General features: G+C 37.6%; 1 protein-coding gene across 3 annotated transcripts; it reads right to left on the bottom strand.

Annotated features, from left to right (window-relative positions):
* Positions 1-635: 635 nt before the first annotated feature.
* On the bottom strand, positions 636-22,647 carry ldb2b (LIM domain binding 2b). 3 transcript variants are annotated; one of them, XM_026942916.3, is made up of 10 exons: positions 22,374-22,647; positions 17,998-18,100; positions 16,741-16,913; positions 9,381-9,503; positions 6,879-6,962; positions 6,517-6,640; positions 5,889-5,942; positions 4,404-4,528; positions 3,937-3,992; positions 1,380-1,517 (listed from the first exon to the last, which is right to left on the bottom strand). In XM_026942916.3, exons 1-10 carry the CDS (start codon positions 22,503-22,505, stop codon positions 1,511-1,513), a joined length of 981 nt encoding a protein of 326 aa, XP_026798717.3. In that variant the 5' UTR covers positions 22,506-22,647; the 3' UTR covers positions 1,380-1,510. The 3 variants fall into 3 exon arrangements, with proteins under 3 accessions (XP_026798714.3, XP_026798717.3, XP_026798718.3); XM_026942917.3 differs by having other exon boundaries at positions 1,381-1,517; positions 3,933-3,992; XM_026942913.3 differs by lacking the exon at positions 3,937-3,992 and having other exon boundaries at positions 636-1,517.
* Positions 22,648-23,112: the final 465 nt, after the last annotated feature.

Genomic DNA, 23,112 nt, shown 5'->3' with positions numbered 1-23,112 from the left:
AGGTTGGCATTGGCTCTGAAAGACAAGGAACCCTGGGTTTCACATATACATACATATAGCCTCAGGTTCCTGTTATTGGCTCACAGGAGTGGAACCCGATGAGGTCTTTTGCTGTTGTAGCCCGTCTGCCTCAAGGTTCAGTGCATTGTGCAGTCAGAGATGTTTTTCTGCTCACCATGGTTGTAAAGAGTGGTTATTTGAGTTACCATAGACTTCCTGTCAGCTTAAACTAGTCTGGCAATCCACCTCTGACATCTCATCAATAAGACATTTCTGCCTGCAGAACTGACGCACACAGGAAGGTGTTTTGTTTTTCGCACCATGCTTTGCAAACTTTAGATTGTTGTGTCTGAAAATCTCAGGAGATCATCAGTCTCTGAAAAACTCAAACATGCCACAGTCAAAACTGAGATCATACTTTTTCCCCATTCTGATGTTTGATGTGAACATTAACTTATGCTCTTGACCTCTATATGTATGATTTTATGCATTGCACTGCTGTCTCATAATTGGCTGATTGGATAATCGCATGAAGGAGCATGGGTACAGATGTTTCTATTAAAGTTGTCATAAACCTTTGGGATGAAGACCTTTGCAATCAACTGTCTACTGTGATGACAGTTATAGCGTTGTAAAGTAATTTTCCACACAGTTTTCTTCAGGTAATTGAAAATTTTTTATTTAATTTGTCACTGATTTAAAGAATATTAAATAAGCAACTAAGGCCTTAGCCTGTTATCATAACCAAACACAATTTATTGATGCAAATAGTTGAAAAGCATACAGAAAATACACACTTAACGGTAAATACACATACCTGCAGGTATTTTACATTATGCATTAAACAATTAAGTAATAAAGGGGGAAAAAATCCGCAGTTGCAGATTGTGCAGCAGTAAAAAACATCACAACACTCACAAAGTAGACAGTTTAAAGTCAATTTTGGAAGGCCGAAACAAACGTTACAGAACAGCTGAATCATTACAGAAAAGCTTAAAAATTCTGGTATGAAAGTAGTTAATAGCGCAGCTTATTTATAAAGCTTTCTTATGAAATGGGAATGTATGTTTCATGATTATCGTTTTCTTACATTGGTTTCTGTTTGTGATGATGGAGACTGAGAAAAATGCTATTAAAGCCATTGTAATAGTTTTACAAACTGGATGACATCATTTGTCATATAGGTCATAACTCTCTTTCTCACATACACACACACACACACACACACACACACACACACAAATTCCTTCTCTCCATCCCCAGATGAGCACGCTCTCACACCCCTCGCCCGATCCTTTCCTGTAGCGCTCCCGTTACTCCGGCCGCTGCATCGCCACGGCGGTGGGCTCGCCGTCCCGGTTGCCGAGTGCCTGCGAGTTGGTGTAGTCATGGCGACCGTCGTCCCGGAGACCGCCAGCAGGGTCGTACTGCTCGTTCTCCAGCCTGGTGATCAGACGCTCGTCCACGTCTCCCAACTCGGCTCCCATCAGAGAGGGCTCCCCCACCACCATCACATCCTACACACAGACAGCCAGACAGAGAGAGAGAGAGAGAGAGAGAGAAAGAAAGAACATTTGTTGAACATCCTGTCAGAGAGAAACTGAAATTATTTTCTATACTGTACTTACATAAAGTGTGTGGGCACACTGAGATTACAGTAGCAGTCATTACATAGTCTCTGTGTGTGATGTGCATGAATATGTGACTATATTCTCAGAATGGGATGTGTTTAAAACACCATATTATATAATTTAGACTTTATATTAGTATGCTAATACCAGTAAAGATACATTGCATTGAATTGAATTGAATAGAATTTGGAGAGAGACAGAGAGAAAGAAGGGAGGGGTGGGTGAGTGAGAGAGAGAGAGAGAGAGAGAGAGATGTATAGTGAGGGGGAGGGAGGCACAGGAAGGAGATATACAGAAACAAAGAAGGAGGCAGAGAAAAATGGAGAAAAGAGTGACTAAGAGAAAGTTTTTTTTAAATGTCCTGACAATGAAAACATTCTTAGGCAGCTAAAAAAATAAATCGCGTCGTCCCGACTCTGACCTTGAATCACATCTTTAAGAGGTCTACTATATTATAATTCATGCAGAATTAATCGATCATATCCAGCTCATGCTGATTTCAATCATCATTGTAGAGATGGAAGTATTTTAACCAAATCCTTCAAGTATAAGGAACTACAGTGTAAGTATGTAGCCAATACATTACACCATTATGATGTTGCGTTTTTCTTTACACCAATAAACAGATCGGATATTCTGCAAATTCGATTTTGTCCTATACATATTTATTTACGTGTGCCACTGATTAATGCGCTCTTGCCAAATACCATCAGGCAAATATTATAGTACCAGTCGTTATACAGTGTGTATACGTGTGTCTGTGTGCACCAGAGCCGACAAAAAAATACATTTGAATGTTATTATAATATAATATAATATATTAGATTATTATAATTTGATAAACAAACTTTAGCCGTAGCTATGTTTTTTGAATCATGTATCGTATAGACTATGGAAGTTGAGCACTGCTGCTTTTTTAAGCAAAGAATCTCAGGAGATGGTAATATCATTTCTATCTATCTATCTATCTATCTATCAAATAAATAAATAATGAGTCTTACTTCTCACCCATAGTAATGTTTTCTTGTCATTTTCACTCCTGATTTATAAAAAAAAATAGTAAGCCTCCAACACACGGTCAAGTATAACATATAGAAGTTATACCCCATGTTCAATAATTTACTGTATATTATACCTTAGGCTATAATTTAATGACATTCTACAGCCTATATGTAGAAAATATGTAGTAAACCACTTAAAGAATGTTTAAAAATCTATTTCTTTAATATGAAATATTTAATTGGATTATTAATTAAATGCATTATTTTAACGCCTAGGTTAAAATGGCACACGTCATGCATTTATTTAGATCACTTTTCCTAACTCAAGGATCCTAACTATTAGATCCTAAACATTCAAATGTGGATTTTTTTGGCTTATCCATACATATTGTGAACATTTTTTTTTTTGTTGCATCCTATTTGCTTCCCTTACATAGAGCCCCTTTAGGAAGCTCAGAATCTTCAACTATTTAAAGAACCCTTGACAAATGCCTTGTGCAGTGTGTAGATGTGTAAGTATATTTCTGGGTCTCTGTGTTGTTTGTGTAGAAATGTATTTCCGTGTGCGTATATTAGAATAGATGTAAAATGCCATTTCAAATTATTTTATTTGATGAATGGACAAATATAGAGGAATACAGAATAATGTAATAATGTATCTTGGTATGGTCATTCCAATAATGCTGCTCTGAATTGAATTAGAAGAGAGTGAGTGAGTGAGTGAGCGAGCGAGAGAGAGAGAGAGAGAGAGAGAGAGGAGGGGGGGGGGGGTAAAGGAGGGGGTGGATGAGAGAGAGAGAGAGAGAGAGAGAGAGAGAGTGCAATACAGTGGGGGAGGGAGGTACAGAAAGAAAGAGGGGGGAAGACAAAAAAAAAAAGAGACAGGTAGAGGCAGGGGGTGGGAGACAGGGAAAGAAAAAAAGAGAGAGGAAGGGAAACCAAGATTAGAAACACAGTGTCTAATATGAACGCAAGCAAAACTTGTACCATTTCTAATCAAAACACATGTCACATGCCAGACAAGTGAATTAGCAATGTAGATTTAAAGTTTGGAATGTGAAGGATGAGAATGGACATACGAATAGGTTCATGCGTACACTGTTTTACACACACACACACACACACACACACACACACACACACACATCCTTGTCTACAGACACTATCTCTTTGCTCCTTAATTAGCCCATTCAGACAAAGCATACCTCCAACATGTTCGCCAATTAAGCTTGTTCGCATTGCTAATTAGATCGTTAAGGCAGCACATGCTGTGCGATAGCCATCTGCACATGTCACTCACCTACCTAAGCTCCGCCTCCAGCCACCCGCCACCCCTCGATTCACCGGCGACGCGTTTGGGCTGGGGACCAGAGACGGACAGCACTAATTATCATCAAATCAATTATGACTAATTGCTATCAATTACAAACACATCAATTAAACGGGTTAAATCAAAGCACATTATCAGGTACTAGCAAGAACAACTCTGAACAATTACAGTTTTGTAAATAGCAATCTTTCAGAATCAGATCAATATTTCAAGAAATCACTTGCATAATTATTAATTGGTAAAAACTTCACAGCAATTGTTATCAATTAAGCTAAACTATCTAGAACACAGCTTATCCTCATTTCTTAAAACACATTCAGACAGACACACACACACACACACACACACACAGATTATTCAGTCTTGCTAGCATGTCGTTATGAGTAGTTTGCATCACTGTAGCACTATGTGTGTGTGTTTTGTGCGTGTGTATGGACATACCTGCGTGGGCAAACTGAAGCTGTTGGCTGGGCTGCGTTTCTTGCTGTTTCCTGCGCTGCTATTGGATGCGCTGCCAGCCGAGTTCCGCCTTCTTCTTCTCTTCGCTGTCGGTTTGGCTGCTTCCGCTGTCAGTCAACGAAGGGAAAGGTGTAATGCATAAATATACACCACCAAAATATACACTCATCACTGCATAGAGAGATGTATGAAAACAGTATCAGCCTACATCTTCACACTGTCAAAATAATAACAGTGACAGGGAAAGAATTACGCTGTATGGCATTATATGCTTAGAGAAACTGCTAGAATATGCCAATGTTTTTAACCACCTCTCTATGTAATGCATCTGTAGCAAGTGTGATTATGTGTGGTAGATAATAATCGTAAACCTATAATGAAAGTCTAAGTGCAGTTGGGATGGCAGTTATGTACATTTAAAAGAAACGCCACTTTATCAGTCAAAAGCATCTGTAAAGCTGTAAAAATTCACCTTTCAGAAAGGGGACTATTGTTCTAGAGGTAGCAATCTGTGGTTATGAGTTATCAGTGTTGTCGTGTGGGTCTGGTTGTGCATGGATGCCAGGAAAAATGTCTAAGGCAATGTCGAGGAGAACATGTGAAACTCCACACAGGAAGTAACCCAAGCTCAGGACCGAACTGCCCCTGTAAGCATGTATCCTACCCCCTGAGCCACCATGTTGCCCCGAGTGTAATGGCTCCAACGTATTCTCGGTACAAGGGAACATGTCGTATCAATGTACAGCATCAGTGCTATATTTCACTAATATATTGCACTCCTATATGGAATATGATGAATGGATGAACAAATGGATGGAAGGATTATATGGATGGATGGACATATGGATGGAATCTATGGATGGATGATTGATTGGAAGTTGGATATGGAGAATAGATGGATGAATAGATGGTTGGACAGATGGATGGATGATTGATTGGAAGTTGGATATGGAGAAAAAATGGATAAATGGATGGTTGGACAGATGGATGGAATCTATGGATGGATGATTGGAAGTTGGATATGGAGAACAGATGAATGAATGGATGGTTGGTTGGACAGATGGATGGAATCTATGGATGGATGATTGATTGGAAGTTGGATATGGAGAATAGATGGATGAATGGATGGTTGGACAGATAGATGGAATCTATGGATGGATGATTGAGTGGAAGTTGGATATGGAGAACAGATGGATGAATGGATGGTTGGACAGATGGATGGAATCTATGGATGGATGATTGATTGGAAGTTGGATATGGAGAATAGATGGATGAATGGATGATTGGACAGATGGATGGATGATTGATTGGAAGTTGGATATGGAGAATAGATGGATGAATGGATGATTGGACAGATGGATGGATGATTGATTGGAAGTTGGATATGGAGAATAGATGGATGAATGGATAGTTGGGCAGATGGCTAAATGGATGGATGTATAGGTGGATGGATGGATGGTTACTTACATTTTTTGGAACTTGACTGAAAAATTTCTGTCTTAAAGTTGGGCGAAGGTCCGACTGCAACAAAATTTAGAATTAGAATGTTCAGTCAGTTATGAACTATTAACCTCACTAACACACTATCTTGCTCATAAACATAACAACCCATATTTTACAAAACACAAAGCTTTCGGTCCTAATAACACCAGATACACACAGAGAGAAAGAAAACATGCTGAGTATTATTTTCTTTTTCATGCCTTTTATTGAGAAGAAAGTGGGAGAGTGTTTAAAAAGCAGTAAAATAGCACAAAAATAATGATCCCATGGTCACAAGGCTCATTAATTAGGCGGGACATGTTATTGCAGAATTTCACAATACCCCTAACAATCTGTACTCTGGACTTTGAAGTGTTAATCATGATTGTGAAACATGTTTACTGTGAATGAAACCATAAATTTCATGATCTTATTTTACCTCCGTAAGAACAAAGTAAAAGAAATAAAGGCTTGAGGGGAAAAAGGGTAAAGAAACAATGGATCTTTTTGTTATTATTCCCTACAGATAGATGGGTGCGGCACAAAAAAATTGTTTGGGCAAAATATGAGGTTGTGGTGTGTGTGTGTGTGTGTGTGTGTGTGTGTGTGATACCTGGTGGTGTTGTCATCCTTTGCCACTGGTGAAAGAGGCAGGTCTTCAGGCAGTCTCTGGGACTCAAGCCGTATGTTTTGTGCCTTGACATCAGCTCCTGCATTGGCTCAAGAATCATACACAGCTGCACAAACACACACAAACACACACACACACACACATACACACACACACACACCCTAAGTAATGTAATATAACACTGTACATTTTTTTTGTATGCATTCATGTGTATATGTGTGTGTGTGTGTGCAGCTGTGTATGATTCTTGTGTGCACATGCATGTGCAATGCATGAGAGATCTTGTGTGTGTGTGTGTGTGTGTGTGTGTGTGTGCACATAGTATGTCTATGTGTGTGTCTTACTCTGAGGTAGTTCAGCGTGAGATTGGTTAGTCCCACTCTGCTGATGTTTTTGGACAGTTGCTCCAGAGCTCCAGGGTCTTGTGCCTTGGCAGGAAAACACACACACACACACACACACACACACACACACACACACACACACATACTCCTTTTATTCTGTTTGCTATTCTCTCGCCACTCCGGCCCGATACGTCTCTAATTCATTAATAGAGATGTTGCTATGGCAACAGCCCAACAGCGCCACTAGAAGGTTTCACCTCGATTGATAAAAATAACACAGAGGAATTTTGTCATACCGCAGCCTCCTGAATCAACGTTATCAGCATCAATATAATATTCTGGTTCTTGGAAACTTGCACAAAAACGTCCTATTCATGGTCCATGTTTATTGAAAGAATTACCCTTTTATTCAGGTCATTTTCTTAATTCCTGTCCTGTATGTTTGGATCTTGTTTTTAGCATTTATAGACTGTCTTCAAATATGTCAAATATTTTTGCTAAGATTCTCCACAGTGTTGGTGCATAAAGATAGCAGCCTGATTCGAATGCTCGAATCACATGCCTTTAGGGCTGCAACGACCAATCAGCGAAATCGATCAAATTCCATAATAAAAACGCATTTGATGGAAATGGCGTAGTTTGATAGAATTTGATGGAAAACGCTATCGGCCTCATGAAATAGCTTACGTTTTCAGGTAAGTAATATTTTGATTTGTAATGTGAGAAACAGTGGAAGCGAGATGTACCAACATTAATAATTATTAATATTATTATTATCAACCTTATCCGGTTTCCTAGATACATCACATTTACGGTTATATTTATCTATCCTTCCTGCCCAATCAGAAAACATTATCTTGTGCTACTTTGGCTAAAAAGTGAACGTTTGAACGTTTTCTCACTTTAAAACACAACTCACGTCATGAAGCATGTGCATTATGCAGTGAGGGGCAATAATGTAGTATTTCTTAGCATACACAATATATATTTTTAATAAATGTTGTGTGTCAGGTCATCAAGTCTCCATCCTGCTTTTGGTCGCAAAAAAAGTTTGATTCACTGATTCCAGGCCATGAAATCTTTGAGTCAAGCCTAAAGCTTTGGACATACACCGAATATGAGTCACACACAGCGCGCAAAATGAATTTATCATCGGTGTGTTTGTTTTGCGAGACAGGCAGTGGATATTTATTTTACCTTTGAATTTATTTGATCAGAACGGAACTACTGAGGTCTTGAAATATAAACAGATTATATCTTTGGACACGTTTTTGCTAGACCAGCTAAAAGGCTGGCCGCGAAGAACCATTTTCACTGACTGACTGACTGACAAAATGATCTTCACGTACACGAGAGTCGCTCAGGATATCCATACAGTAAATCAGACCTTCCCAACTCTGGTCTTGGAGTACCCCCTGCACACAATTTCGTGTTTTCCGCAGCTCTAACACATCTGATTCAATGAACCAGCCAATTATTAGCCCTTTCTGAGCTGAAGTGGGTGTGTTAGAGCAGGCGAAACACTACAGTGTGCGGGACAGGAGGTACTCCAGGCCCACGGCTGGGAACCTGTGCACGACATGGTGATATACACATAAATCATGGACCAGCAATCCATCATAAACTTCCTCTGGTGGTTGGGAACCTAGTTTAGTCCAAAACTAGGTAGGAAACCCTATTAATGCAAACGCAATTAATGCAATACAGTAAAAAAAAAAAAAAAAAAGATTAAGATTAAATATACAAAGGTATATACAAAGGTAAATATTAAAGGTAACATAATGTAAAATTCCGTCAGCCAGTTAGTTATTTCTGTTATGAAAATATGATTGTAAAAACTGTGTTACTGACCCTTAAAATGTCCCTTTCCTGCAACACAATGCACACACTCTTTTTTTTTATTTTTTATAAAGAGAATTAAAGAAGCTGATTAGAGTGGATTCGTGAAAGGACGCCTATCCACACCTGCTGATAATTCACTCCAACCCAGCCTCCATATACAATAACAGTACTCGTTGCCTGGTTACTACTTCTTCCAATGATCACGACGAATAACCAAATGAATTAAAAAGAAACTTATTACTCATACGAGCAGCAATAGACTTGTGCTGAAAAAAATAATATCTGACTTATAAACAGTCTCCCGACTTGTATGGGTAAAGACAATCAGATTAGCGTGATTAATATGAAGGAAGAATAGAAGAAAACTCATGAATCACTCGTGCTTGATTTTTATGAACAACGCATAAAATGGGACTCGTGAACATTTGACTCAGAACATGACCAAAGAATATTGGTGTGAATGGCATTAAAACTGTGATTCATTTGAACAACGTTTGACTCATAACGTCAAAGAATATCTGATTCATATTACCAAGAGTGACTGACTCCATGAATAAAGGACAAAACGATTTTATCTGAAGAGTGTTTGATTCATTGGCGTGAAGACAACTGGATTCACGTGAACGGTGTTAAACAGTCACGTTGATTTATTTGACTCACATGAACGGCCAGCATGCTGCGAGGAATGAGCTCGTTGTAGTGTGAGATAGTGAAGTGCCATGTCTTGATTCTCATGAGGTCATCGAAGGTAAACACCAAAATCAGACGGCCCTCTGTACACACCTGGGGAACAAATTCAGAGCAAGCGACATGATAAGACAGACGGGAAACAGGCGTTCGATTAATTGATAAAGCTCCATAATACACATGTACAGTGAAATAGATCACAATGGCCTCATTTATCAAGCTGGAAAGGAATTTATTAATAAGTAGTTCGCAGGAACGTTTATATAAGAAATATGATTTTCATGGAAATCCAGTTTGTTTAAGAAAACGTCCAAATCCTACGATAACTCCTGCGTTTTTAAGGAAACTCACTAATGTAATTTACAGTAAAATGCAATTTTATATACATATCATTTGAATATTTGAAACTAAATGAAATTTCATATGAAGGACTTAAAAGAAAGCAATCCAAAAAAAAAAAAATCCATAAATTAAGACAAATAAACTAGCTATTTAATTAAGACAAAAGTAATGGCACCCTATAAAAGGAGGAGGGGTTAGTGTGTGTCTGTGGTAGCCGATGCACTGCAGTGGCTGAGCTGCATTACTTAAAGATTTAGCTTCAGTGCGCTGTGAGCTTTGCCTTTTACGGAGTTTTGTGGGCGTCAATAAATGTAAATCAGCAGTGCTGTGAATGTGCTTGGTAATTTATAAGACATTTATCATCATACGTACATGAATACGAAAAGAAAATGAGCCTTTCCAAAACTTTCGTAAATCTGGTGGGAATTTTTTTTGTTCGGTTTGGCCTATGAAAAGATGGACACACAACTTGATAAAAGATTGATAAAGTACGTCCACTGCATGTTTCAGCGACTCTATATCAAACCCAGGTTTCAATCATGACAATCACACATTCATAATTTAAAACTGGATTTAATTTGTGTTCAGTAAGTGCGTCATATTCTTATTTATCGTAGTCAAAGGGGAAATAAAACGATAAAGAAAAAGAGAAAAACATGAATGTCACAGTGAATGATAGTGTGTGTGTGTGCAGACACTCAGAAAGAGAAATAATGATGGACAAAGAAAGAAAAAGGAACAAGAATATGTGTGTTGTGAGTGTTATTTACTTTAAAATATAATAATAAATAAAAAAATAGGTATAAATAACTTATAAAATGTAAAAAAAATACCTATTTTTTATTTCCCCCAGTTTGTGTGTACTTTTTAATGGATAAATGATGTTTAATGGTATTTTAATGGACAATTTCCAGTAACTAAGTGAAATGTAAGATGTCCTACTGACTTTAAATCATCTACGTTGTTTTCTGTTCAGAGAGCCAGCGCTTCAAATCCAGCGAAAATGATTTACTCATTAAACTGGCAATTTCAGAGGAGAAATTTCTCTATTTGGAACTCTGAACCCCAACATTCTGTTGCCGGAGGAACGGTGGGTAACCGAGAGGTTGGCATGGCAACAAGCGGGATGTAATCCCAGCAGACGCACTCTAATCAATGCCTCCACACACACACACGCACGCACGCACACACACACACACACACACACACACACACACACAGAGATACACACACAAGTATTTGTGCTAGTTAGCTCAAATCTAAGTTTTTTGCAAATCGATATCCAATTCACCAATGGCAATTTACTAATGAGCAAAGTTGGATATCGCTCTGCCATGCAGAAGTTTGCATTAGCATATAGTGATATATGAAAATATTATACATGTTGCATATCAGAAAAAAAGGAAATGTAAAAAATATATATATATATATACACCAGGTGACTTTTTCATACAACAATTGTGCACTTAAGAACTTTATTTCTTCTTTAATAGGTTTTTTTTCCCCCTATAAACCCCATTTACAACCGACTGGAGTGATATTACAAAAAATATTTATGCACATTAATAATTTAGCCTTTGTAATCAAACCAAACATATGTATCTATATGACTATTAGTTAGTCATTTTCAGTTCTTGTACTGAGTAAGGGTTCTCACATTGAGTAAAGGCTATACATGGTTCCTTTAAAGCCATGATTTTTCCAGCTCTTTTTTTGCATGAAGCACCACCAAACCTGAACGCTTGCCAAGTGTCTTGCAACTTTCTACATGATTACTTTACAACTGATTAGTATCTGAACTGTAGAGTTGTAGGTGATTCCACAATTGGGGTGCCATTTAGCCCTTGCAACTCTTCAAAATTAATTAAAAAAAAATAATCATTTTTCAACACTGAATCTAAGAAAGCACCCATTTAACCATTCAAAAAAAAAAAAGTCCTAGCTCAGACAATACAGTCTATTTTTTCAAGGTTTCTTTACTGACAATGCTCTTAAATGAACAACAGGGATGAAAGTAACAGGGTTGAGGTTTTTTTTTTTTTTAAGCATAGAATTAGCAACTACACAAAATGCCATTAACTAGCATTCACTTAGCATTTAAAACAGGGTTAATTAACATTCATACTTTCAAGGTGACCTTGATAGGCAATATCACAATATAAATGAAAATAAAAAAGAATAAGAGAACTTAATTATCTTCTTCCCGTGATCATCGGGAAATTTGCATGATGCAACTTCCTGTTGAACATGTAACTTGTGAACATTCATATTCAGTATTTCATATGGGTGAATGTGTTCAGGTAATAGGCTTGAGTGAATGTACATTTTTCAATGCCTGTAATGGATGGCTCATGGAAAAGGATGTTTCAGGCATGGATTCACACATTAATGCAAACATAATAATAGATTTCAAAGTATTTTAATAGAAAGTATATTTTTGAAGGTAAAGTGTAATTATAGTGGGCTGAGACAGGCAAAGTGCTGTTTTCTAAGGGCTCTAGAATTTTATTCATATTTATGTTATATATATCTGAAACATGTACAAAGGTTGTTGTGAAAGATATGTGTATGTAAAGGGAAATCTGTTTTCCCTTTACATACACATATATATATGATCGAAATGTAGACTTTCAGCTTTATTTTAAGAGGTTCCACAAAAATATGGCATTTACCATTTAGGAATTACAGCCATTTTCAACAAAGTACCTCCATTTTCAGGGGCTCAAAGGTATTTGGACAAAGTGACAAAATTGTAAATATAACCATAATTTTAATACTTGGATGAAAATCCTCTTGCAGTCAATGACTGCCTGAAGACTGGAGCCCATGTTCTCAAAACTCCTTGCTTTGCCAAACCTTCACTGCAGCCACCTTCAGTTGCTGCTTGTTTGTGGGTCTTTCTGCCTTCAGTCTTGGCTTCAGTAAGTGAAAAGCATGCTCTATTGGGTTAAGATCAGGTGACTGACTTGGCCATTGAAGAATATTCCATTTCTTTGCCTTCAAAAAGTCGCTTTCGCAGTATGTTTAGGGTCATTATCCATCTGCACTGTGAGCTGTGGCTTAATGTGAGCAGTGAGTATAGCCCTATACACCTCAGAATTCATCTTGCTACTTCTGTCAGCAGTCACATCATCAGTAAACACCAGTGAGCCCGTTTCATTGGCAGCCATACATGCCCATGCCATAGCACTGCCTCCACCATGTTTGACACATAATGTGGTATACTTTGAATCATGAGCTGTTCCTTTCTTTCACCATACTTTTCTCTTCCCATCATTCTGGTCCAAGTTAATCTTGGTTTCATCAGTCCAAAGAATCTTATTCCAGAACATGGGAGATGTTTTCTGGCAAAGTCTAATCAGGCTTTCCTGTTCTTGAATGTTACCAGTGGTTTGCACCTTGTTGTAAACCTTCTGTATTTACATTCATGAAGGCGTCTCTTGATTGTAGATTTTGACAATGACACTCCTACCTTCTCCAGAGTATTCTTGACTTCTGTTGATGTTGTGAAGGGGTTTTTCTTCACCAAGGAAAAGATTCTGCGATCCACCACTTTAGTTGTCTTCCGTGGTCTTCCAGGCCTTTCGATGTTGTTGAGCTCACCAGTGCTTTCTTTCTTTTTAAGAATGTACCCAACTGTTGATTTGGCCACACCTAAGGTTTTTGCTATCTCTCTTATAGATTTATGTTGTTTTTCCAGCCTAATGATGGCCTCCTTCACTTGCATTGAGATCTCCTTGGACTTCATATTGGTAGCTCCAGTCGAACAACTGCCAAATGCCAACTCAATACCTGATATCAACTCCAGACCTTTTATCTGCTTCATTTGTTTTAAAGTATTGGATTTCTTGTCAGTCAATTGTCCAAATACCTTTGAGCCCCTGAAAATGGAAGGACTTTGCTTAAAATGGCTGTAATTCCTAAATGGTTAATGCCATATTTTTGTGGAACCTCTTAAAATAAAGCTGAAAGTCTACACTTCGATCACATCTTGGTTGTTTTATTTCAAATCTATTGTGGTGGTGTATAAAGGCAAAATCACAAAAACTCTGTCATTGTTCAAATGCATCCGGAACTGACTGTATATATATATGTATAGTAGATGCTTATGATATATATTCATTATATGGTTAAAAGCTTTGAAAGTGGCCTAAAATCTGAGTACTCCAAGCAATTTGGCTTTTTTAGCACTTAAACCTCTTCACTTTAACTGTTAAAGATACACTTCAGGCAAAATTACTATTTAATTATTTATAATTGGACATGCATAATGCTAACTGGGTCTAATAGCTCTCAAGTATGACCAATATTAGCATGTTTGGCTAATAATAGATCGATAATTTTCTAGTAGTTCTTTTATAGTAGCTATACAGTTATATATATATAATAGTTATTTAAAATATTTCAGGTTTGGTGCATTTCTTGAAATGTAAATTGTGACAGGATTTCTAAACCACTGTAGCCTACTTTTTAAAGGACACTGTTTTGCTCAGTAGAACTAGCCAGCTAGTACTAGCTAGTATTTGAAAAGAGAACATAAAACTCAATGGGACAAAAAGGAGCCAATGTTGCTTGAAATGCTCAACAGTGCAAGAAAATTGTAGACAACAACTATTTAGTGACAGACATGAAGAGAATATGTTAAGGTTATCAGGAAAAGGGAACAAGCTCTGTTAACCATACTATGTTCCGTTAGCTATTATGTAGCATTATTGGTAAATTTAGCTTGTCTTCCCAAACACTGACTGTATGTTCATAGCCTATTTTATGTTCATAGCCTAAGAAATTTGGACTAAACTAGCTAAGCTGCAGTATGTCTTTCCTTTTCAAACTTGGCAAAACCTGGAGTTTGTAGTAGCTACATGGCTAAGTGTCTTACAGTATCACACCCTGTTTACCTCAGTACATTGTTCACCTCAGTTTTAGGTGCCTGTCATTCAAAAACATTCCCTAGGAAATTTTAGCTACCGTAGTACTTGTCCTATATAGTTACCTATACATTTAAACTGTGATATTAGTATGTTTTTTTCATTGGAAAAAAGATATGACCTAGCATAGTCTCACACTTGCAAAATTTCAGCATGTATGAAATCATACTTCATTTCATTATATAACAACCACATCACACTTGTTTTGCTCACATTTGTACAAAATTTTCATGAAATCAAGTTGAATTTAACAACCAAAAGTAATCAAAACACCATGATAAGAGCAAGGAATAAAACACAATGGGGCTTGCTGTTATAAGAAAATAATCAATGACCGATAAAAGCACGTCTCTTTCATTATTATTATTATTATTCCACTCATACCAAGAGCAGGTTGCCAACAATTACAATTTTCAATATATTTTTTCTTAATAAAAAACATATTTTAACCATTTATAGTTACATTTAATATTGTGAATATCCATGAAACAAGTTTGGTTCTATTATCACTTGCATTATAACATTTTGCAGCTCATGTCACAGTGAAACCGGAAAGCACAGTGTTCTCTGTCCTAAAGACTTGCCCTAAATCTTACTAACTGTTACAAAGAGCTGACATCCCAGACTCCATCTAGATAGCTTCACATATCAATGATTATATGCTTTAAGTAACAACACGTAAATCTTTTTGCATCAGTTTTATCATTTGCCAGTTCCTACCCACCAGCCAGCTCTCCCTTATCATACAACAGCTACCAACTGGAAAGGGTGAAGGTTAACATGTTTTTCCTCTGAGATATGTGAAATCAGCCAACTGCATCTTTTCAAACTGCTGCTCATGCTGCATCGCACTGCAGTGCAACACACTCGGAGGAAAGTGCTCTTTGCCCTCTTCCACATACATGAGCTATAGATGTCCGTGATTGGCTAGTGCCACTGTGATTGACAGGGGAAAGACAGCACAGCCAATTTTACTCTCTAGAATTCGAATTCAGTCAGGATTAGAATTCGTGATCTCAAAATAAAAGGGTGAATGCTTTTCTGTTGTGCCACTTAAAAGCCCTGGAACACGTTTTATCTAATCTGTTTAAATGAACCTTAGATCATTTGGAGTGTTTGCCATTCCCTGTGAATGAGTATTTATTATCGAAACAATAAAGTAATAGAAGGAGTGCATTAGTGTAAAGCTGTGATTTGAATTACAGCCAAGAGTGTCAAAGCCGTTGTCATCGAAAATTAATGAACACTTTCTGACCAATCATAATCGAGAATTTATTAGTGCTGTGGTATAAAGTGAAAACAAAACACAGTTAATCTGTTAAAAAAAAAAAAACATCTGTTTCCATAAGTGAATAATATATCTATATATCTAATATTTAATGTCATCCTCTTACAAGATCTAAGCTGATATTGTGAAATACCAAAGACCATGGTAGTGCAATTATCATACCATAAATTTATCACATCACTTCACTCCTGCGACTGTACATGTCCCTAGTTTGAGTGAATTATATTAGAGTAGGTATTATACATCTCAGTAATGTGATGTTCTGTGATTAACCAACACTAATTAGACTTTTACACTAACAGAAACTGACACATATATATATATATATATATATATATATATATATATATATATATTTTAAGAAATAAAGAGGGAAAGGAATAGAGAGACTGAAGGGAGCTTCTGTGTGTGTGTGTGTGTGTGTGTGTGTGTGTGTGACAGAGAGAGAGAGAGAGAGAAAGAGTGAGGGAGCAAGAGGTGGGAAGGGGGGAGAAGGAAAGGGGGAGCTATATTTTCCTTTTTTGTTTTGTGCAGCTCAGCCCTGAATTCACAATGAGGAGCAGCACATTACTGCTCACACTGTGCAGCGTGTGTGCGCGTGTGTGAGGATGAGAGAGTAAGGGGTTTGTGTGTGAGCAAAAGAATATGTGAATATTTAAGTGAAAGAGGAACAGAATATGTGAAAATGTATATAGACGTGTATCTATAGCTACTGAGTTGCTGCTGTTGATAGTTTGTGTATAGGTCCAGTGTGTGAGTATGTGTGTGTATGTACCTTTGTGAATGTGGGCTTGCCATGTTGTGTTATCATGGTGCACTGGTGGCAGTCTACAGTGATGGTTGAGCTGTTGAATGACTCTTTTGTGTGCTTGAGCTCGAAAAACAGCTCGTACACTCCTCCTTCGTACAGCGTGCCGAAGAAACGGGGGATCAGCGCCCGTCCGATCGCTAGGAGGAAGACGGAGAACGAGAGAGGAGGATAAGGAGAGAGGAAGAGTGTGGGGTTAGGATTAGGGATGCCACTTGACACATTATCTATAATCATAACACAGTAGTAGAGTACAGACTTGAAGGAATGCAATATAACAGAATAGAACAAAGTGCCAAAAAGTGAATTAAAATTGATAAAGAAAAAACATATTATTATATATATATATATATATATATATATATATATATATATATATATATATATATATATATATATAAGCTACACTGGTAGTCTTTTTAGAAATCAGAAATGAACAGTCTACTGAATAGAGCTGGAGCTTTAAGTCCAACAGACTGCGCGCGCACACGTGCACACACACACACACACACACACACACACACACACACACACACACTACTTAGAGCTCTGCGGTTGTCAGTCATGCCGGGAGACGCATGTGAAGTCTGAAGCAGCATGTTTATTTAATCACCTCGTACCTGCCAATCAAGTCTTGCCCCGTACATTTGGAATGAGGATGGTAAAAGCGAAATGAAGTCCCCCCGCGTACACACACACACACACACACACACACACACGCACACTCGCACACCCCCTACCCCTCCATCTATCTCTCCTCTATCTATCTCTCCCCCTCACATACACTCTATCCCTATCTCACTTGCTTTGCTCTCTCTTTTCTCTGTTTCTCGCTTCTCCCTTCGCTCTCTCTCACTCTCTCTCTCTCTCTCTCTCTCTCTCTCCCCCGCCGGAATTTGTGAATGACACTGTGCCTGAGGGATCGTGATGATGATGACAGTGTTGGTAAACATCTCTGTTGTTTGCAACACAACACCTTTTAAATCAACTGATTTGGAATCACAGCGCAGATTAAGCAACATCTGCAATTCACCTTACGTTACTTTAGAGACAGAGAGTCACACAGATAGAGATGAACTGAGACAGAGGTATTCGTTCTATATTTGCAGTACGCTGTGTTCCATCTGCCTCAATCAGGACCTGCATTCACATACGGCACCCATACAGACCACTTACTCTTTAATTTGAAAATGAATTTGTTGACTTTGGACACGTAATACTCACTATATGTCTTTGGTCCATCCTCGAGACAGAAGGAGAGTGTTAATGTTGCATCGTCCTCGAAGAACTCGGTGCAAAACGCATCCCACCATAGTATATCACAATCCTGTGTACACACACACACACACACACACACACACACACACACAGACAGATGACTACACGACCCTGATATTACCACAGCGACTACATGTGTCTTTCCTTATATTTAAAAGTTCAATCCTACGCATCACTAATGTAGCTTTGTATATATCTACTAGCATAAAGGCAGGATTTATCTACATGTTAGTTTACACTCTTTTATAAAAGCGTCTAAAAGGAACTCTAGAAGCTTCCTTCACCAAACCTTTTAATACATGCAGTACCACAGCAGTGCTATAAGGTAAGTCTACAGTTACAGAACACGCAGTACAACACAGTAATATTACAAAAAAAACAGTGATGTTTTGTTTTCCTGGTATTATACCACACATTTAAATAGTGATGTAAAAGTTAAACAGTTATATTACAGATATAAAGAACTATATCACTGCATATATTATATTATATTATATGAGCAGAAGTTGAAATGAGACAAAAGTCCAAAGTCATTAACAATTTTAAACTAACGTAGAGTGTTAAACACACTGCGCCGTTTAGCACATGCAGTGTTAAATACCTGCAGCATTGAAACAACACACTTATACGTTGAAATTAAGCACGTTCATTTTTACAGTGTTGAAAGAATACTTCGAATACTACGGTGTGAATTTGTTGTTCCAACACTGAATTAATTCCCACGTTAAACGTTAGTGTTAAACGAATACTTACAGCCCGGAACGAACTATTACAGCATTGATTTATCTGTTGTGGTGAAAAATGAACCCCTGTGATGCTGAATAAACTCTTAGAGCATTGAATGAATACCTGCTGTTCAAAATGTTAAAGAAACTCTTGGTGCACAGATGAATATGTACAGGCTAGAATGAATGATTACATTATTGAATTATAATTAACAATAAAGGTAGTATGGAATTACATTTTTTTTTGAACAAACACCTACAGTGCTAAATAAACACATCTAGCAACATACAGTGTTGAATTAACACACAATAACCATAACATACATACAATTTTATCATTAAATTCACACAATGCTAAATTACCATCTACAGCTCCAGTGATACCTGTGATACTGCAACCTGTAAGTGTTGAATAACCGCCTACATTATATAATAAACCTATACAGTCCCCTCCAGAATTATTGGCACCCTTCATAAAAATGCACGCGAATGACTGTATACACAATTACATTACGCATTACACACAATAAACAGATTTTCCACTCAATAGGAGAAACGATTTAATGAAAGAATTCTTGTTAAAACTATTTTTTTACATAAGAGTATTTTCTTGCCAAAATTATTGGATTACAGTTTTAGAAATTTCGAAATCAACTGTTACATGCTGATGCTTGGAAGTGTTGCAAAAAAAAGAAGCTATTCCTGAGAGCAATCCCTGACCTTCACCAAGTGACATTACAACTGCAGTTGGCATTGTGTCTTGGGGTCAGGTGAGACCAAAATCAAAATTTTTGGTCATGCACACAATCAGCAGGTTTGGTGGCAGAACGGGACTGCGTAGACGGAAAAGCACCTGATATCCACTGTAAAACATGAATCATTGATGTTTTGGGGCTGTATTTGTCACTGGGCTCTTGGGAAGACTGCGGACATCATGAATTCCTGCGAGGATATTCCAATCCAAAACCTGGCTGCCTCTTCCAGGAGGTTCAAACTTGGCCAAAGACAGCGTTTTCAACAAAATGATGATCCAAACATACTTCCATAAACACAAAAATGGTTAAAAATAATGTTTTTTTGCAATGAACATCTCAGTGTCTGTACTCGAACCCTACTGAAAATCTGTGTTTTGAATTGAAAAGGTAAAGCCACATGCACAAACCTAAGAATATAAAGATGAGTAAATCTTTCTGCGTAGAAAAATAGACCGGGATCTCTCTATAAGCGTCTCCAACTTTGTTAGACATCATCCTCTCCAGGCTACGCGTCACCAAATATTAACTGTAAGCGTGCTGATCATTTTGAAATCGGTATTTCGAAGAATAAAAAAAGTGTATAACTATAACTATAGAAGGTCTGTTTATATTTGGGCTCCAAATACCACTTACTGCATATGATATCATTTTTCTATATTCATCTTTATTCATTTTCATGAAAGGCGCCAGTAATTCTGTACAGCTTTGAATTAAGAGCTGTGGTGTTTAAATTAAACAATATGCTCATGTTTAAAAAAAATTCCATACTGTTCAAATGATTACAGTTTTGAATGAATACGTATTGTCTTAAAAATTCATTTCTGCAAAATACTGCAATAATAATTTAACACTTACTGTGCTGAATTAGCAAGTGTTAAATAAAATACTATACAGTCATGCATCAAAACATGGATTACTGAATGATCACAGTGTAGAGTTAGCTATTAGTGTGCTGAATTAACCCCTGCAATGATAAATGACTAGTAATCACGGTGAATTAGCACCTGTGGTGCTGAAATAACAAGTACTGAGAAGGTCAGTTAATATACACCGTTTTACAATGAGCATCACGGTGTTAGGTTAAAACCCATCTTACTGAAATAATACGCCAATCGTGTTCAATTATGCAGACAGAGTTACAGGATACACTCGTGCTGATACTGAAAAAGTTTTTTTTTTTGATAAAAAATCAAAATAAGCAGCGTTGAAACAATACACATATAATGTTAAATTAACAGTGCTAATCAATCCTTACGATCTTGAATGAACTGTTACGGTATTCAATGTATTCCTGTGGTGCAGCATTAACACGTACCATAGCCATAGTGCCTCAAATAACATGTGGTGCTGAATTAACTCTTACAGTATTGAATTAACACCTACAATTTGAATATACAGAAAAATCTTCAGTTTGAATAAAAAAAAAAACAACTATCTTGCTGAAAGAAACACATACAACGTTAAAGCAACGCATCTGCAATGTTATATTTACTCCTGATGTTGAATGAATGCTTAGTCTTAAAGTATTAAACGGCGTAAAGTGTTAATTATCTCCTGCAGTACTATGTTAATTATAATGCTCATATAACAAATGTTAAATGAACACCCACAGAGCCATGTTTTATTACACAGGATACAGTATTGTGTTAAGACCTGCTGTGTTGAATAACCTACAGTGTTGAATTAATACATATAATGTCAAATTAACAGTGCTAAATGAACTTTCAGTGTTGAGTAACGGTGAACGGTCACTCTTAAGTTAACTGGTACACTGTCAGATTAACACATGCAGTGTTGAATTAAGTCTTCCAGCATTTACTGAAGTATTAAATCAGTGTTGCGTTGTGTTAATACAGACAGTGTTGCATTAACACCTAGAGTTTATTATAGAAAATGTTTCACTGTTTGAATTCAAACCTGGTCTTGAAATAATATACATATAATCTCAAATTAACATTTGCAATATTAAATTAACACATGGTGTTACATCAATACTTAGCCTTATGTATTAAAGTAGTGTTAGACAGAGTTGCATTAACACCTAGAGTTTATTATAATGTTTCACTGCTTGAATTCAAACCTACAATCTCGATCTAAAATACATATAATGTCAAATTAACATCTCAGTGTTAAATTAACACATGGTGTTACATCAATATTTAGTCTTATGTATTAAAGTAGTGTTAGTGTTACATTAACACCTACAGTTAATTATAGAGGATGTTTCACTTTTTGAATTAAAATCTACAATCTTGAAATAATATACATATGATGTCAAATTAACATCTGAGTGTTAAATTAACACACGGTGTTACATCAATATTTAGCCTTATGTATTAGTGTTAGACAGTGTTACATTAACACCTAGAGTTTATTATAGAAAATGTTTCATTGTTTGAATTCAAACCTGGTCTTGAAATAATATACATATAATCTCAAATTAACATTTGCAATATTAAATTAACACATGGTGTTACATCAGTACTTAGTCTTATATATTAAATATAGTGTTTAGTTACCTCCTGCAGTAGTGTGTTAATTGTGATGCTCATATAACCAATGCTGAATGAACACCCTCAGTGCCATGTTTTAGAAGACCTAAACTTTCACAGTGTTGAGTTCACTGTTACAGCTCCTGCAGTGTTAAATGAATGCATGCAGTGGTGGATTAACACCTGTGGTGCTGAGTTCATCTGATGGTGTTGCATTGTTGCTCATTAACACCTACAGTGTTAAATATGAAAGCAGCTCAGGTACTGCAGGTGGTAACTCTGTTAACTCAGTTAACTCCCCGAGTCCGGGTGCTTTGGCCGGTCCCCGGTGCTCTCTGCATGCTGCTCACCTCGCTTCGGCTCTGGAGCCGCTTGTTGAGCTCGTGGATGCGGTACTGCGGCTGCGCGGCGCTGGGCGCGTGCCTCCGGTAGAACGGGCCGAACGGCGAGGAGTAAAAAGGGTCGCGCGGCGCGCCGCTCATCGTCCCGGGTGCCGAGTCCGCGCGCGGGCCGCCGCCTCCATACACGCCGCACGTGGGATCGCGGCGCTCGTAAACACATACATATACCACACACACACTCCACACGCAGCAACGAGCGCGCGCCCGTCCAATCAGAGAGGGAGAGGGAGGGACAGAGAGAAGAGGAGAGGAGAAGAGGAGAGGAGAGGTGGAGGAGGAGGAGGAGGAGGGGGGAGTAAGTGGAATCAGCACACACTTTTTTTAATTTCTCTTTCCTGAATATTTAAAAATGGCAAAGTTGCCAAATAGATGAAGTTTTAATCATATAACGAGTGCGCGCGCATTCCGGTAGTCATGGTGTGTTTTTTTAATCTCGTGCGCGTTTTAATGGAGTTACACAACAGCAGCTCCATGCGTTTAAACCTTCAGTGGTGTTCAAGCAATGCAAGAGTTAACAAGCGACATTAGAAAAGCCAAATTGCAATTATTATGGACCCGAACCGAATCCCAAGAAAAGATGGAAGTGTGTGTGTGTGTGTGCTCAAGTGTGTGTGTGTGTGTGTGCAGTGGTGTGTGCGTCACTGTTTTCTCTCCTGTATTTTTCCATTTCTCATTCTTTTCAGTTTCT

The sequence above is a fragment of the Pangasianodon hypophthalmus genome, chromosome 28 (genome assembly GCF_027358585.1).
Source record: "Pangasianodon hypophthalmus isolate fPanHyp1 chromosome 28, fPanHyp1.pri, whole genome shotgun sequence".
Taxonomy (NCBI): domain Eukaryota; kingdom Metazoa; phylum Chordata; class Actinopteri; order Siluriformes; family Pangasiidae; genus Pangasianodon; species Pangasianodon hypophthalmus.
Note: the sequence above shows the minus strand (reverse complement) of the source record. Positions and strands in the feature narration are given on the sequence as shown.